Source organism: Corvus cornix, chromosome 19 (genome assembly GCF_000738735.6).
Source record: "Corvus cornix cornix isolate S_Up_H32 chromosome 19, ASM73873v5, whole genome shotgun sequence".
NCBI classification, from domain to species: domain Eukaryota; kingdom Metazoa; phylum Chordata; class Aves; order Passeriformes; family Corvidae; genus Corvus; species Corvus cornix.
Window position 1 is genome coordinate 1,000,897 of NC_046348.1, and position 14,892 is coordinate 1,015,788.

Consider the following 14,892-nt stretch of genomic DNA (forward strand, 5'->3'; position numbering starts at 1 on the left):
CCGGGGAGCAGCACCGATGGAAGCCCTGGGAGCCCAGTGGTGACCCCGCTGCTCCGGCCCCTGGGGCAAAGGGAGCAGAGTCCTGCACAGACCTGCCAAAGGGGTTTGGGTGCCCAGGGAGGGGATGTGGGACAGGGTTGGGGCTGGTGGGGAGCCGGGGTGGCCGTGCTGGTGGCACATCCCCCTGAGCAGCCCTGGCAGGGCGCTTCCCTGGGCACACCTGGTGACAGGGCTGCTCCCTGGGCACGCTGCAGCTCCCTGGGCACACCTGGTGACAGGGCTGCTCCCTGGGCACGCTGCAGCTCCCGGGGCCGCTCTGCAGCCCGTGGCTGTCTGACGGGGGTTCTTTCTTACCGCACTCCCTGTTTTTCTTGCACTTCTGCTCCTTGTTTGAAGGTTTGTGCTGGAGCAGGGACACGTCCCAGCAGATTCCCTGTCCTCCCCAGTCCCTGTCTCCTGGTCAGACACGGGGAGTTCATGGATTTATCTTTAGTGGGAAGCAAACCAGTGCTCTGGAGCTGTTCCCTCCCTGCAGGACAAGCCAAGGTGTGCCAGAGTGAGGAACTCTCCAGCTCCTCTGCTCAACCCCCCCCCGCTCCACTCTTCTGGGCTCTGCCTGAGCCTCACAGACCCCATGGACATCCCCTCCTCCCGGGATGTGTGTGTGTACAATCCATGGATCGTTTCTGTGTGGTTGTCATGGAACCAGAGCAGCCGGATCCACAGAACTGCTCCGAAAGCTGCAGCGATGGAGGGACTGAAGGGACAGAGGGGGCTCCAGTGGAGATGTTTGATCCTTTCCCCAGACCCGGTGAAGCTTTTCATGGAATCATGGAATGGTTTGGGTTGGAAGGGATCTTAGAGCTCCTCTCGTTCCAGGTCAGGGACACCTTCCACTGTCCCAGGCTGCTCCAGCCTGGCCCTGGACACTGCCAGGGATCCAGGGGCAGCCCCAGCTGTTCTGGGCACCCTGTGCCAGGGCCTGCCCACCCTCCCAGGGAACAATTCCTTCCCAGTATCCCATCCATCCCTGCCCTCCGGCACTGGGAAGCCATTCCCTGTGTCCTGTCCCTCCATGCCTTGTCCCCAGTCCCTCTCCAGCTCTCCTTTAGGCCCTGCAAGGGGCTCTGAGCTCTCCCTGGAGCCTTCTCCTCTCCAGGTGAGCACCTCCAGCCCTCCCAGCCTGGCTCCAGCCCTGGGAGCAGCTCCGTGGTCTCCTCTGGGTTCATCCTACAGATCCACGTCCTCCCTGTGCTGGCGGGGGGGCAGTTGTTTCTCTCCTCCCAGAAGTCACTGGAGCTGTCTATAATTAAAACTGTTTTCCAAGGCCAGAGTTTCAGGCCAGACTTTCCCTGTTCCCGCTGCAGTTCTGGGCTGAGGCTGCAATTAGGGAGAAATCCTGTGCCTCGTGCTGGGCAAAGGATCAGGCTGGCGAGAGGCTCTGACCTCCCAATCTTTGAAACCGAAAGCCTTTTCTGGGAAATGTCCTGTGGCCGGAGCTGTTCCTGCTCATCCCGTGCCTCATCCCCGGGCACAGCCTCGCCCAGACTGCCGGAGCCCTGCCCGGGTGCGCCGGGCACGGCAATGACACAGCCCGGGCCAGCCGGGCACTGCAGGGAGCTGCCGGAGAGTAAAAATAAACAGGAGTTGTGTGCTCCGGGCCCCGAGCTGCAAAGCCAGCTCATTAACTTTAAATATCTCACCTCGCTGCTCGCTGGAGGTCACACTCCGGCAGCAGGAGCGCGAATGCTGAGCAGGCTGCTTGCCGAACATCCTCATCCCTGCACATCCTCATCCCTGCACATCCTCATCCCTGCACATCCTCACCCCGGCACACCCTCACCCCGGCACACCCTCACCCCGGCACACCCTCACCCCTGCACATCCTCATCCCTGCACATCCTCATCCCTGCACATCCTCATCCCTGCACATCCTCACCCCGGCACACCCTCACCCCGGCACACCCTCACCCCGGCACACCCTCACCCCTGCACACCCTCATCCCTGCACATCCTCATCCCTGCACATCCTCACCCCTGCACATCCTCATCCCTGCACATCCTCACCCCGGCACACCCTCACCCCGGCACATCCTCATCCCTGCACATCCTCATCCCTGCACATCCTCATCCCTGCACATCCTCATCCCTGCACATCCTCACCCCGGCACACCCTCATCCCTGCACATCCTCATCCCTGCACATCCTCATCCCTGCACATCCTCACCCCGGCACACCCTCATCCCTGCACACCCTCACCCTGGCACACCCTCATCCTGGCACACCCTCACCCTGGCACACCCTCACCCTGGCACACCCTCATCCTGGCACACCCTCACCCTGGCACACCCTCATCCCGGCTCCAGCCCCGGCGCCGCGGCAGGGACCCCCATTATCCTGAGCATGGCCGGGGAAAAGTCTCCTTTAGAGAGCAACCAGGGCACGTTATCCAGCCAGCCTGAGGCACAAGGCTCGGAAAACCGGGCCGGAGTCCGTTCTGCCCGGGGCTGGAGGTGATGCCATCCGGGAATGTTTTCCCCCTCTCATTTCCCTTTTCCCCCCTCTCATTTCCCTTTCCCCCCCTCTCATTTCCCTTTCCCCCCTCTCATTTCCCTTTCCCCCCTCTCATTTCCCTTTCCCCCCTCTCATTTCCCTTTTCCCCCCTCTCATTTCCCTTTCCCCCCCTCTCTTCCCTTTCCCCCTCTCATTTCCCTTTTCCCCCCTCTCATTTCCCTTTCCCCCCCTCTCATTTCCCTTTCCCCCTCTCATTTCCCTTTCCCCCCTCTCATTTCCCTTTCCCCCTCTCATTTCCCTTTCCCCCCTCTCATTTTCCCCCTCTCATTGCCCTTTTCCCCCATCTCATTTCCCTTTCCCCCCTCTCATTTCCCTTTTTCCCCATCTCATTTCCCTTTTCCCCCATCTCATTTCCCTTTCCCCCCTCTCATTTCCCTTTTTCCCCATCTCATTTCCTTTCCCCCTCTCATTTCCTTTCCCCCTCTCATTTCCTTTTCCCCCCATCTCATTTCCCTTTCCCCCTCTCATTTCCTTCCCCCCCTCTCATTTCCCTTTCCCCCTCTCATTCCCAGGCATGTTTTCCCCCTCCACTTCCCCTCTCCAGCTCTGCCTTTCTCCAGCCCAGTGAATGTTTCATTCCTCCCTTCAAGGCAGCCGCTCAGGAGCTTTTGGAGAGACAGGGGTGTCCTGAGGGCTGAGGGTGGGGCTGTCCCATGGGAATGGGGGCGGGATGGGGTCACCCCCTGCTCCTCGGAGCATTCCCTCGTTCCTTCAAGGCACGGGAGCTCGGGCAGGAGCTTCCAGGAGCCCGGCACAAGCTGCTGCTACCTGGGATTCGGGGATTCGGAGTCCTGCTCTCCCTGCCTGGCATTCCAACCTGGGCAGACTTCTGAGGGTGGATCCCATGGGATCAGGACAGGGGGAAGGTGGGATGGGGCTCCGGGGTGGTTGGGTGGGGTGGGGGTGGTTGGGGCTGGTGGCTGCACAGCTCTGGCTCTGTGTTTCCTGCTGCACATCCTCCAGCAGGTCCAACTTTCCCTTCTCCCCACAGTGAAAGGCTGAGGGAAGGTGAATTCCTTTGTCTCGAGCTCAAAGCTTAGGGAGAGGGTGGGAATTTCTGTGCTCGGCTCTTACAAACCATCAGCAGGAGCAGCTGATGGCACCTGGAACCTCTCGGTCCTGCAGATGTGGGATCAGAGCCTGGATGAGGATTGGTGTTGAAGGGAAACAGCTCAGGAGAGTAAATCCCCTTTCCAAAGGGCTGGAGGCTCGTTCATCTGCCCTGAAATGGTGTCCAACCCCAAGTGTGCTCCCTGTGGGCACTGGTGCTTCTCCGGTCCCCTCCACAGGCTAAGTCACTCATGATTTTCTTTTTTCTTCATCCCTTCTCCTCTCCATGAGTCCCTGACAGGAGGGGGCAGCCAGGGGGGTCGGGCTCTGCTGCCAGGGAACAGGGCCAGGAGGAGAGGGAACGGCCTCAGGCTGGGCCAGGGGAGGCTCAGGGTGGATATTGGGGAAATTTCCCCATGGAAAGGGTGCTCAGGCATCCCTGGAAGTGTTCAAAAGCTGTGTGGAAGTGGCACTTGGGGACAGGGGTCAGTGGTGGCCTTGCCAGTGCTGGGGAAGTTTGGTCTCGATGATCCTGGGGGTCAGGTGGAACCTCGGGGATTCTGTGATCCCACTGCTTTATTTAGGAGGCCCAGTGGGTGTTTTTCAGAGGTGCAGACAGCCCTTCCTTGAGTCAGTGAGGTCCAAAGCCAATCTCCCTGGGCTGCAGGCTCTGGAAGAGCTGGAAAAGCTCTTGGATTCCCAGCTCCATCGTCTTTGGAATCACTTGGAACCAAAGAATGGTTTGGGGTGGAAGGGACCTTAAAGCTGATCCACTCCCAACCCCTCCCATCCCCACACTCGGCATAAGGGGCCAGCAGGATCTCAGGATTCTCTGCTGGAGCTCTGTGGAGCTCTGGGAGCAGCCAGACTGAGCTCACAGCACAGCAAACGTTAATGCTGGGACTCCTCAAGCTGGGATTATCCCAAGGTCTCTCCGCACCCCACGAACGAGCGGTGAGGGGGAGCTTGGGCAGGTCCTTCCTGGCCACACAGGGTCTGTGGGCACTGGGAAGGTTCCCAGAGAACCCAGAGATGTTCCTTGGTGCCTTCAACATCCTCTTCCCACGACGGGACAGTGAGCCAGGCTCCCAGCACTGCCATTCCTTTTGACTGTCCCAACTCCCTGGTTCCTGCCAGGACTGAGAGTCCTGCAGGCAGCAGACCTGTGGCTACCAGCTGAGGGCCTGGGGAGGATGAGCTGGTCTGAGTTGGCTCTGCTGGGGTGGCCAGAGCGGTTCTGAGTCACTGCTTGAGTCGTGAGGCTCAGCCACAGCGTCGGTGCCCGCGGTGACTCAGTGACATTAATGCCGGGATTAACACGGAGCTGGCTGGGGAGGAAAGTGTGAGGGCACCGCTGGAAGGAAACCGAGGAGTGCTTTAGGTGGGTTTAGACCAGTGCTTAAGCTCAGCTCTGGTGTTTGGCTAAGATCACCCACACAGGCAGTGATCCATCCCCCAGCTGATGAGGGCAACGCAGGGATGGGGTGGAATTCTGCCTGGAACCCCTCTGTCATCACCCCTTCGCCACCTGCCAGCCTGCCCTGGCCCAGCAGCCCCTCACCACCATTCCCAAGGTTTCCCTGTCCCAGCAGCCTCTCACCACCATTCCCAAGGTTTCCCTGGCCCAGCAGCCCCTCACCACCATTCCCAAGGTTTCCCTGGCCCAGCAGCCCCCACCCCACCGTGACCCTGGGTTTCCCTGCCCTCCCAGTTTGTAAATAAGCTCTGGGAATGTTCGAGTGCCTTGGAACCATGGACTCATTAAGCTGGAAAAGAGCTCTGGAATCCTCAGGTGCAGCCATTAACCCATCGCTGCCCGGGCCCCACAGAACCCTTTCCCTTCCTCAGTTGGAGAGCTCGGCCCGATTGGGGTTTTTAAATCTGCGTTCGTGTTTGGGGGCAGGGAGAGGAGGGAGCCGGGGCTGTCCCGGGGCAGGAGCACATCCCGCTCCATCCCAGCTGGAGCTGCTCCTGCCTGTGCCCCTCCAGCCTTCCCGGGGTTCTCCTCCCGCGGGATGAGCTGTGCTCAGTCCTCAGAGGGAGCTCGGAGGCAGAGGAGGGGAGGATGAGAACAGCACCCATCTCACACAGGGGGACGGGGAGGGATCCTGTGAGCCCTGCTGGGATCAGGGATTGTGGGATGGCTCCTGGAGAGGAGCGAGGGAGGTGAGGGAGAACAGGCAGCACACGAGCTCCAGCCCGGCCTGTTCCTCCTTTCTCCCCATCCTTAAACCAACTCCGAGTCCATCTGCAGGACCCTGGGGAGAGCAGCACGTCTGCAGGCACGGGGATGGGGGCGCTGGACTTGATTCCAGGGCTGGATCCCGAGCAGATGCTCGGCGAGTGCATCCCAGGGCAGCTCCCGGCGCCGAGTGCGCGGCCGTGGGGAGGAGCAGGAGGGCGAGGAAGGCGGCTCCTGCCTGTGCCAAGCCCAAATTTCCCGCTGTGCTCCCAGGATGGGATGTGAATCCTGGCCCGCAGTGATGCCCTGGCCGTGCACAGCAGCCCCATGCAGTTTCTAGTGCTGGTTTTTATGGCATTTCTCTCGTGGCTGTCAAAAGGAATTTTCAGACAAAGCCGTGATTTCTGTCTGTTGATGAAATGCTGCTGCAGTCTCCTGAGGTGCTGATGACAGGGAAGCTTTGTTTTCTGCAGCTCCAAATGAACGTTAAAGGGATATTTCTAGGAGGCAAAAGGAGGGTCTGGTTGCCTTGCTGGTTAGGAGTTTTAATTGAAAAAGCAGGCAATAAGGGGATAATGCATTTTTTCATGGCATCTTTCTTCGGAGGTTGTGGAAAACGCTCTCATTAAGCCAATAATTGAAGCCTGTGAAGTTGGTGATGATCCCTGGCACAGGCACAGGGAAGACACGAGCAAGGGACTGCCCGAAGTCTGCACAAAGTCAGACAGAGCCAGTCCTGTCACCTCTTTCCTGGAATCACGTGTAGGACCGAGTCCTGCCTGTCCCCTGAGGGCGGAGTGACATTGGAGAGAGCCCGAACTGAAAAACTCCGTGCTCGGGTCACACAGGCACAGGCCAAATGTATGCGGGGGCAGGTACCAGCATCTCTTTAAAATGCAAATTGTTTTCTTGCTAAACTGGCTAATTTAAAGAAATTAGCATCCCAAAGCGTCCCGATTTGCATCCCAGCGTGTGGATTCGCTGCTGTCGGTGCCAGCGAGCGCTGTGCCTCGGTGGAAATCACCCGGAGCCGCTGTCACCTTGCGGTACCTTCCCGAGCGATCCAAGCCCGGGCCGCACCCAGCCCCGCTGGATGCTTCCCGAGGGGCAGCAGAGGGAACGCGTTTCCCACAGAGAGGTTTCAGGGAATGGCTCCCCAGGCGATGGGGTGCCCACCCCGTTCCTCAATAAGTTCTCCCAGAAATGAGCTCGGTCCTGCAGAGCCCCGGAGCTGGGAGCGGCTTTGGCAGCAGGACGGGGTCTGGGTGCGTTTTACCGGATCAAAGACACCGCGGATCCTGCTGGGTTCCCTTTTAGAGCCTCACGCCAGGATAGTCCCTCCTAGAAACCCCAGATCTCCTGGAGATCCCAATTCCGCCCGGGGAGTGCTCGGGCCGCGCTGAATTTGTGCTCGGGCCGTGCTGATTTCGTGCTCGGGCCGCTGGGATTTTCACCCGGCGGCGCTGGTGCCGGGATAAGGACACGGGAGATCGCGATCGGCCGCGCATCTGCCGGGATGGAGCCCAGGGGTGCGATCAGGAGGACAGAGAGCAGCGGGATGTGCCGCACGTGGCACGGCTGGCACACGGCGCTGCCGCAGCTGCTGCAGGCACCGCTGGCATTTTAATCGCGGCCCTGGCATTGATCTGCTGTGGTCTCATGGTCTGAGGCACTGCTCACACCTGGTCATTTAACAGCAGCAGCTCCGGGGAGGGGTGGGTGCGGTCACTTCCCGCTGAATCGGGGTAAAACACAACCCCAAATCCTGCAGGGGCTGATTCTGATGTCAGGCTCGAAGCAGGGCTGAGTTATCAACCCTTATCAGTTCAATAACGTGGAGGAGGAGACGTCCATGGCCTGATCAATGAAGGAGATTTTCCAGAAGATTAGGTTAAGCATTCTCAGGAGAGCAGGGAATTGAACTGCTCAGACGGATGGGGATTTTTAAGATCCTTCAGCAGGCACGAATATCCCTTTTCGTGTCGAGGGAAAAGTGACATTTGATAACAAAACTCGCTCCAAACAGCCCCGTGCCTCTTTGAGAGCAGGAGCCGCTCTCAGCACGGCACCAGCTCGGCTCGTTAGTGGCAGGAGGTGTCACCTGTGCCCGCTCTGCCTGCTCTGCCTGCCGGGCACACAGACGGGCGCTGCTGGGAAGCTGGGATGAAACGCCTGCTGGATGAGCAGTAGCTGTGGCCCTGCGCTGCCTGCACTCCCTCCCTCCCTCTGGAGGCCGGGGCTGGCCCTGTAAAACTTGTGCGGAGACCTGAGGGAGAGCCCTGGCCGTGCTGCTGGCTCCTGTCCCCGTGCCAGAATGGCTTTTTGGGAAGCGCCTCTGGGCTCTCTGGGCCTGGGGAATGAGCTGTTCCCCTCAGGGCACGGCCTGGCTGTGTCCTTGGGGGCAGGTGGGACACAGCAGGGGCCGTTCACTGGCACAGCAGAGGGTTTGGGGCTGTGGGCACTGGGAAAATGCTGTGGGGGTGCCCCAGGGCGTGGGGGGTCCCTGATGTGCAGCAAGCCCAGAGGGGCACGTTGGGCACTCAGGGGTTAATTATTAATTGATAATAATGAGGGTGGGCAGGCCCTGGCACAGGGTGCCCAGAGCAGCTGGGGCTGCCCCTGGATCCCTGGCAGTGCCCAAGGCCAGGCTGGACACTGGGGCTTGGAGCAGCCTGGGACAGTGGAAGGTGTCCCTGTTCACATCAGGGGGTTGCACTATATAGCCCCTAAAGGTCCCTTCCAACCCAACCTTCTCTCTGATCTTTGAGTCTCTGATGTTTTCCTCTCCCTCCAGGGGACGGCCAGGTGGATTTCGATGAATTTATGACCATTCTGGGACCTAAGCTGGTGTCGTCGGAGGGCAGGGATGGCTTCCTGGGGAACACAATAGACAGCATATTCTGGCAGGTGAGTGAGCATTGCTTTAATTGCAAATTCAGCCAGCTCTCAGCAGCTTCCAGAGTGGATTTGTTGAGGAGCACAGGGTGTTTTACCGAGTGGGAATGGTTGTGGGAAGGGTGTTGGGGTCCCTCATGCCATGGGCTGTGGGAGAACATTCCATGCTGGGGGAGGGAGCTGTGTCCAGCCGAGCCCTGTGCTCCTGTGGATGGATGCAGCTGGACACAGCAAAGCACCCAGGTCCTCCTGCAACACTTTTGGGAGTCTGGAATTCACTTTTGGAAGAGAAAAGCATTTTTCTCCAGGAGTCTTTTGAGTTGGGAGCCTTGAAGCCGCTGGCTGCTCCCAGAAGTGTGTTCCTGCTCAGTGTCCCTTGGCTGTGGCAGGGGACGCTCCACACAGAGGGAATGTGCCGGGCAGGCCACGTCCCACTGGGGTTTCTGCTGGATTCAGGGATGAGCTCAGGATAACCATGTGAACAAAACTGAGAAACTTCTGCCCCAGTGGTGCCCTGGGGTGGTTTGGTCCTGCTGGCCCCAGGCACTGCAAGGAGACGGATCCAGCGCTGGGAGCTGCTCTTTGTCTGCCCTGCAGTGAGACTTTAGACAGCGTTGGAGCTTCCAGGAAAAGCAGCCCAAAATGCCCCAAAACACAGAGCTGCAGGGTTGCTGCCAACGGATCAAACGTGTGGCTTCCTGTGGGATTCCAGCTCCTCTCATTGCCCATCCCACAGCCTTTGCCTGCTAAGAAACTTTGGCTGTTCCCAAGTTTAATGAATGCGAAGAGCCAAACCTGGAAATGAGAATTTCTGCCTTCTTTTACAACCCTCCAGCCCCGTCCAGACTGAACTGGGTGGAGCTCTGGAAGAGTGTTTTAAAAGGCTTTTAAAAAGCCATTCCTGGCCTCCTGGCACAGGATAGGAATAACCTGGAAATTCTGCTCCGGATTCCAGGATCTGGCTGTCAAAGCAAGAGTTTGGTGCTGGTGAAGCCCTCGTGGTTTGTGAGGTACCTGGGGGGAGTAATGACACCAGGAGGGGCAGGACTGGGAGTCAGGGGTGTTTTATTGCCTCCACTCTGCCTTGGGAGCCTCATCCCAGCCCAGGAGGGAGAGGAGGGAGCCCAATCCTGTCCCACTGTGCCTTCCAGAATTCCAGCCCCTCAGGAGCTGCTCAAGAAGCAAAAGTCCCAGTGGGAAAATCAAGTTTGTGAGCTGAGCTCTTGGATGGGAAGCAGAGAAGTCTGGAGCCTTCCCAAAAACTCTGCTCAGTGTAACCCATTGCTTTTAGTGACCCTCCCACCTCTGCAAATGCCTGGAATGGGCAGGGAGGCAGGATTGTGCCTGGATTTAGAGCTGCAGGATTCCAGGGATCAGCTTCCACAGGGGAGCATCCCTGATGCCCTTCCTGGCTGTGGTGGGACAGGGAGAAGGGAGCAGAGGCTCCGGGTGGGAGCCCTGGCTGGGCAGGGACAGCCCCGGGGCTCCTGCAGGCAGCAAAGCTCTGGCTGAATTCCACAGGTGCTCCATGGCCTTGGAAAACAATGGTTATGGGCTTTACCCCCTCTTTACTCAGCACTTCCCTGGATTTCTGAGCCCCTGAAGAGCTCCGGTTGCTTTTCCTCTGGGGTAGGAGTGCAATGCCTTTGCTGCTTTTTCCCAAAGGAAAAGCAAGGAGAAGACCCCTAGGCGTCATTCAGGGAACAGGTTCCCTTTGCCCATGGCTCCCTGGCTTCATCCAATCCATCTGCAGGGCATCAGACACCTCATTCCCGAGCATTTCTCCTCTGCGTTATCTCCAGTGGGATTCCTGAAGGGAAACCAAGCCTTTCTGGGAATCAGGGCTTGGCTGTGTTTCCCATTTCCCCTTAATGTGCAATTTCCACATGTTCTGGCAGGGGATGAGCCTGGGCTGCTGACAGAGCCCTTCATCCCTGCAGCCATTCCCAAGGAAGGGTTTTAAGGAGGGAATGGTGCCCACAAGGCTGTGGCTGTGCCCAGAGCTGGGGGACAAGGGTGGGACAAGAGGGACACCTGGCTGGGCAGTGCCACCATGAAACCTCACCCCAAAGCTTCTTAAATCAGTCCCACAGGAGAGAGAATCCGTGTGGGCATCCAGGAAGTGCCTTCCGCTCTCCCATCCAGGCAGAGTCCCTCCAGCCCTCCCCATGCTGGGATATCTTTGCCAAGCTCATTTCTGAGGGCAAAGACCTCCAGGTTCCAGTGTTCAACACGTCCTACAGGATGCAGTGTGGAGGATCTCCAGGCCCAGAGGGAATGACAGCCCTGGATGGGAGGTTTTTAATGAAGTGAACCTCTCTGGGGTGGCTGGAATGCTTTGGGAAGTCAGGACAAGTGGGAATGGTTGAACAACACGGCTCCATCTACAGCGGGCGCAGCAGGAATTCTGTGCCCACAGCACTGATGAGATGATTTGGGAAAGTCAATGCTTTGTACGGTGACCAGCTGAGAGCCAGAGCCTGGTGAATTTCCCCCCCTTCTCCCTTTGCTGTGTGCACATGGAAGCTGCAGGGAATTTCAGGATATCTGGGAGCTTTGTTTTGCGTGAGGGGACGGTGCCGGATCATGCCCTCAGCCACGGTGCCTGCTCATCCCATCAGAGATCACCCAGCACGAATCCCCGGGTTCAGGAGCAGCCTGGGTGCTTTGGGATAAATAAAGCTGCTTTGCAGGAGCAGAATTCCCACGGGGAGATGCTGCTCAGGCTTTCCTTTGTCCACTGGAGAGATTTGGGGAGGCAGGTCCTGCACAGGGAACAGCTCAGCCGCTGCTCATCTTTTCTAGGACTGAGGGAATCTTTTCCTTCCTCCAGGCTCCCACAGACTTTTGCTAGGGGGAGGGATATCCTGGGGTTTATCATCTTTGAGAGGGGAGTAGGAATGGCCAAAAATTCTACAGGACCCCTGAGCAAGGAGGGAGGGATATGCAGGGACAGGCCAGGGACAGCAGGGACCCCCAAGGTCCTGAGCTGCACCCTCAGCTCAGGCACCACGGAACAGTTCCCTGGAAAACGGAGCAGGGACCACATCCAGCTGTGGGGGGGCTGCATTTGGGGCTGGCTCAGGAGGGAATTTAGGGATGGGAAGGGGGATCAGAGCTGGCTGGGAGCAGGGGAGAGCAGAGGGACGCGGCTGGGATGGGACAGGGATGGTTCCCCCTCCCATCCCAGCCCCTGAGGTTCAGTGCTCTGCCCATCCCTAATCCCGTTTGCAGTTGTCACTGGGAATGCAGGAGAGTCCCAGGGGACAGATCTGGGCTCTCCTGATCTGGTCAATCAATTAGTGCCTTAATAGAGGGAAATGAAGGGGAAAATGTGTGGGAATGGCGGTGGCACAGGGCAGGGCAGGAGGGGCTGGGAGGGAGCGGGGAGTGAGGGAGCGGGGAGTGAGGGAGCGGGGAGTGAGGGGCTGTGTCAGGGCCCTCCAGCAGCCCCGGGCTGTCTCCAAAGACAATTTTTGCCTGGAGAGGGATTTTTTTTTTTTTTTATGGGGTTCAGAGATAAACCTGATGCAGTTGCTTCCTGTGTGTGAGTTTCTCCTCTCGTCCCTGCAGAGGAATTAATCTGCTGATGGCAAACGAGCCTTGCTGCAGAGGATTTGTTCGTGTCTGTGTCTGATTTGATGTGGGAACAGATCCAGGTGCCCTGCTGGGGTCAGCCCTTCCTCCCTCGCCTCCTCCTCCTCCGGAGGCAGTGCAGCCCCTCAGGGCAGGTGCAGGCTGTTGGCAAACCACAGGATGGGACGTTTTACATCTTGCAGCAGCATTTTTTGCTGGTGCTGAGCTGCTCTGCTGCAAAAATCTCGATTCCTGGATTTCAGGAGCTGCTGTGTCAGCTCTTCAAAGAACCTTCTCGGATCGGCTGCTGGGGAGGAAGAGAGATGGGAGATTGGGAAGGAGCTCTTTACTCAGAGGGTGGGAGGCCCTGGCACAGGGTGCCCAGAGCAGCTGGGGCTGCCCCTGGATCCCTGGCAGTGCCCAAGGCCAGGTTGGACATTGGGGCTTGGAGCAGCCTGGGACAGTGGGAGGTGTCCCTGCCATGGCAGGGGTGGCACTGGATGGGCTTTGAGGTCCTTCCAACCCAACCCATTCCTGGATTCTGGGATTCACGGATTCAGTGCCCTCCCTCTTGCTGGTTGCTTTGGGGTTTAAATCAGGGAATGCAGCTGAAAGTTTGGTGGATGGGGCCAAAGATGGGGAGTTGGGGCTGGACCATTGTACCAGGCACATCCCCCCAAATGCTCTTCCACCAGACCAATCACCCCACAGCACTGCCTCATTCTGAGCAGCACTTTTTGACTGATGAACCTGGGATACCTTGAAGTGATTTCCACAGAAAAAAAAATCCGTACATTTAAAACATCAACCATTGCTTGGGTTTTCCTGGCTGGATACAACCAAAGTAAGGCAGAGGTTGGAAACCTTGGCATTGATTATCCTGCAAAACCACTGGGATTTGAGCTGGCAGACACCTGTCCTGGGACACTCAGATGGGGCCCCTGTGTTCCCCAGTGCCCCTGAACCCCAGCATCCTGACCTTATCCTAATTTCAGGAATGTACTATCTCCTGCCATGGCTGCTCCTGCAGTTTAGGTCATGGTTTCCTCATATCCACATTTAAAAGGTGAGATTTTCCATGGGAGGATGCAGGTGGCTGGTGTGAAACTCGTCCCAAATAACCTGGGACACTCCCAGAGTGTCCTTTAGTTCATCCCAGATATCCTGGGACACTCCCAGAGTGTCCCTTGGAGCCATCAGAGAGAAACAGCCACTTCCAGGCTGTGATTCAAGGGATGTGCCCTGGGCCCCAGCCTCAGGAAGGGATGAGCTGTGCTTCAGAAGTGCCAATTTTACTACATTTGGTATAAAAATGTGGAGGGAAGTGGCTCAGGTAGAGCTGTGTGCCCTGGGGACAGCTGAATGTCCCCTCCTGGGCCCCACCAAGGCTCTCAAGGCCTTTTTGGTTCAAGTTCCAGCTCTATCAGTGCCGTTATCAGCGGAAGGGGAACAGTTCTGCTGCCTCACTTCAGGTCCCTTTGCTGCCAGGACATTCCCCTGCTGCTCTCCATGGATTTGTGGCAGCACGGGGAGAGCTGAGCACGTGCAGGGACGGATCCAGCCCCAGCCCCTGCTCCCTGCCCCCAGGCCTGCATCCAGATGTGCTGCCACAGCTGGGGCAGGTGTGAGCGCTGCAGGGCTCCTGCCCTGGACCGCGGTGGCACAGCTGTCCCTGTGCCACCCCTGGGGCCCTTTGCAGAGGACAAATCCTGGGTGGCCTCACATTTCTCTGCCTGTGAAGGGACCTCCTTTCCACCCCCACATTTTCCCTGTACCAAAATCCACCCTCTCAAATGTCCCGGGCCAAGTTTGCAGCTCAGGACTGGAGACACTGCAGGTGTTAAAGTTTTGGAAGCAGCAGGGCAGGAGGAACGCAGGATTTCACTGCCCTGCTGTGGTTTTGAGCTTCAAGCAGCACCTTTAGCCCTCAGAAAGGCTCTGCAGCTTTGTTTCAGAGCCTGTTTAAAGCAGGCAGCCGATATCCAGAGGATTCTGCCTGCTGGATTCGGGATCTGGCTGCCCTGGAAGCTGGGCTGGGCTTTGTGCACCCTCTGCAGCACTCAGGGACACTGCCTCCAGCAGCTCTCATGGTCCAGAGGTTCTTTTTTCCATGCCAGTTTATTTATAAACTCAGTCTGCAGCTCCAGGGGGTTTTGGGAGGTTTTTTTCTCCTGGCTGATGTGTGAAATAGGAATTGTGCTGTGGATTTCTCAGGGGTTCACTAGGAAGTGTCAGGAGCAGCCTGTAGGGAAGGTGGATGTGTGGGAGATCGCCTGAGGGGTGCATGGCACAGGGCTGGGAGAGGCTTCCCGGCTTCTTGGGGACTCCTTCCTGAAGGGATCAGATTGCCCAGCAGCCCTGAGGACCAGGATCCACATCCAGTGCTGGTTTTTTTGGGATGGGGATCATTTGTCCTTTGGAAAGGCCTCTTTGGGTGACGGAGCAGAGGTGATGAGTTTCAGGCAGGGGCAAATCCCAAATCCCCTCACTCCCAGCGTCAGGATGGAGTTTCTGCCAGAGAGGAGGCTCCACCTGGCCTTAAAACCCAATCCAGCAGATCTCAGGATCATCCGTCCATCCCTCCATCCCTCCCTCCATCCATCATCCATCCCTCC

The 14,892-nt window shown here is 58.0% G+C and overlaps 1 protein-coding gene across 6 annotated transcripts in view; it reads left to right on the forward strand.

Annotated features, from left to right (window-relative positions):
• The window catches only part of CALN1 (calneuron 1), a 149,936-nt gene that overhangs the window by 93,003 nt on the left and 42,041 nt on the right, over positions 1–14,892 (forward strand). For all 6 annotated transcript variants that reach the window (XM_039562909.1, XM_039562910.1, XM_039562911.1 and 3 more), the window contains one exon: positions 8,601–8,713. In XM_039562909.1, the coding sequence (XP_039418843.1) occupies positions 8,601–8,713 (113 nt within the window). The remainder of the gene's footprint in view (positions 1–8,600; positions 8,714–14,892) is intronic.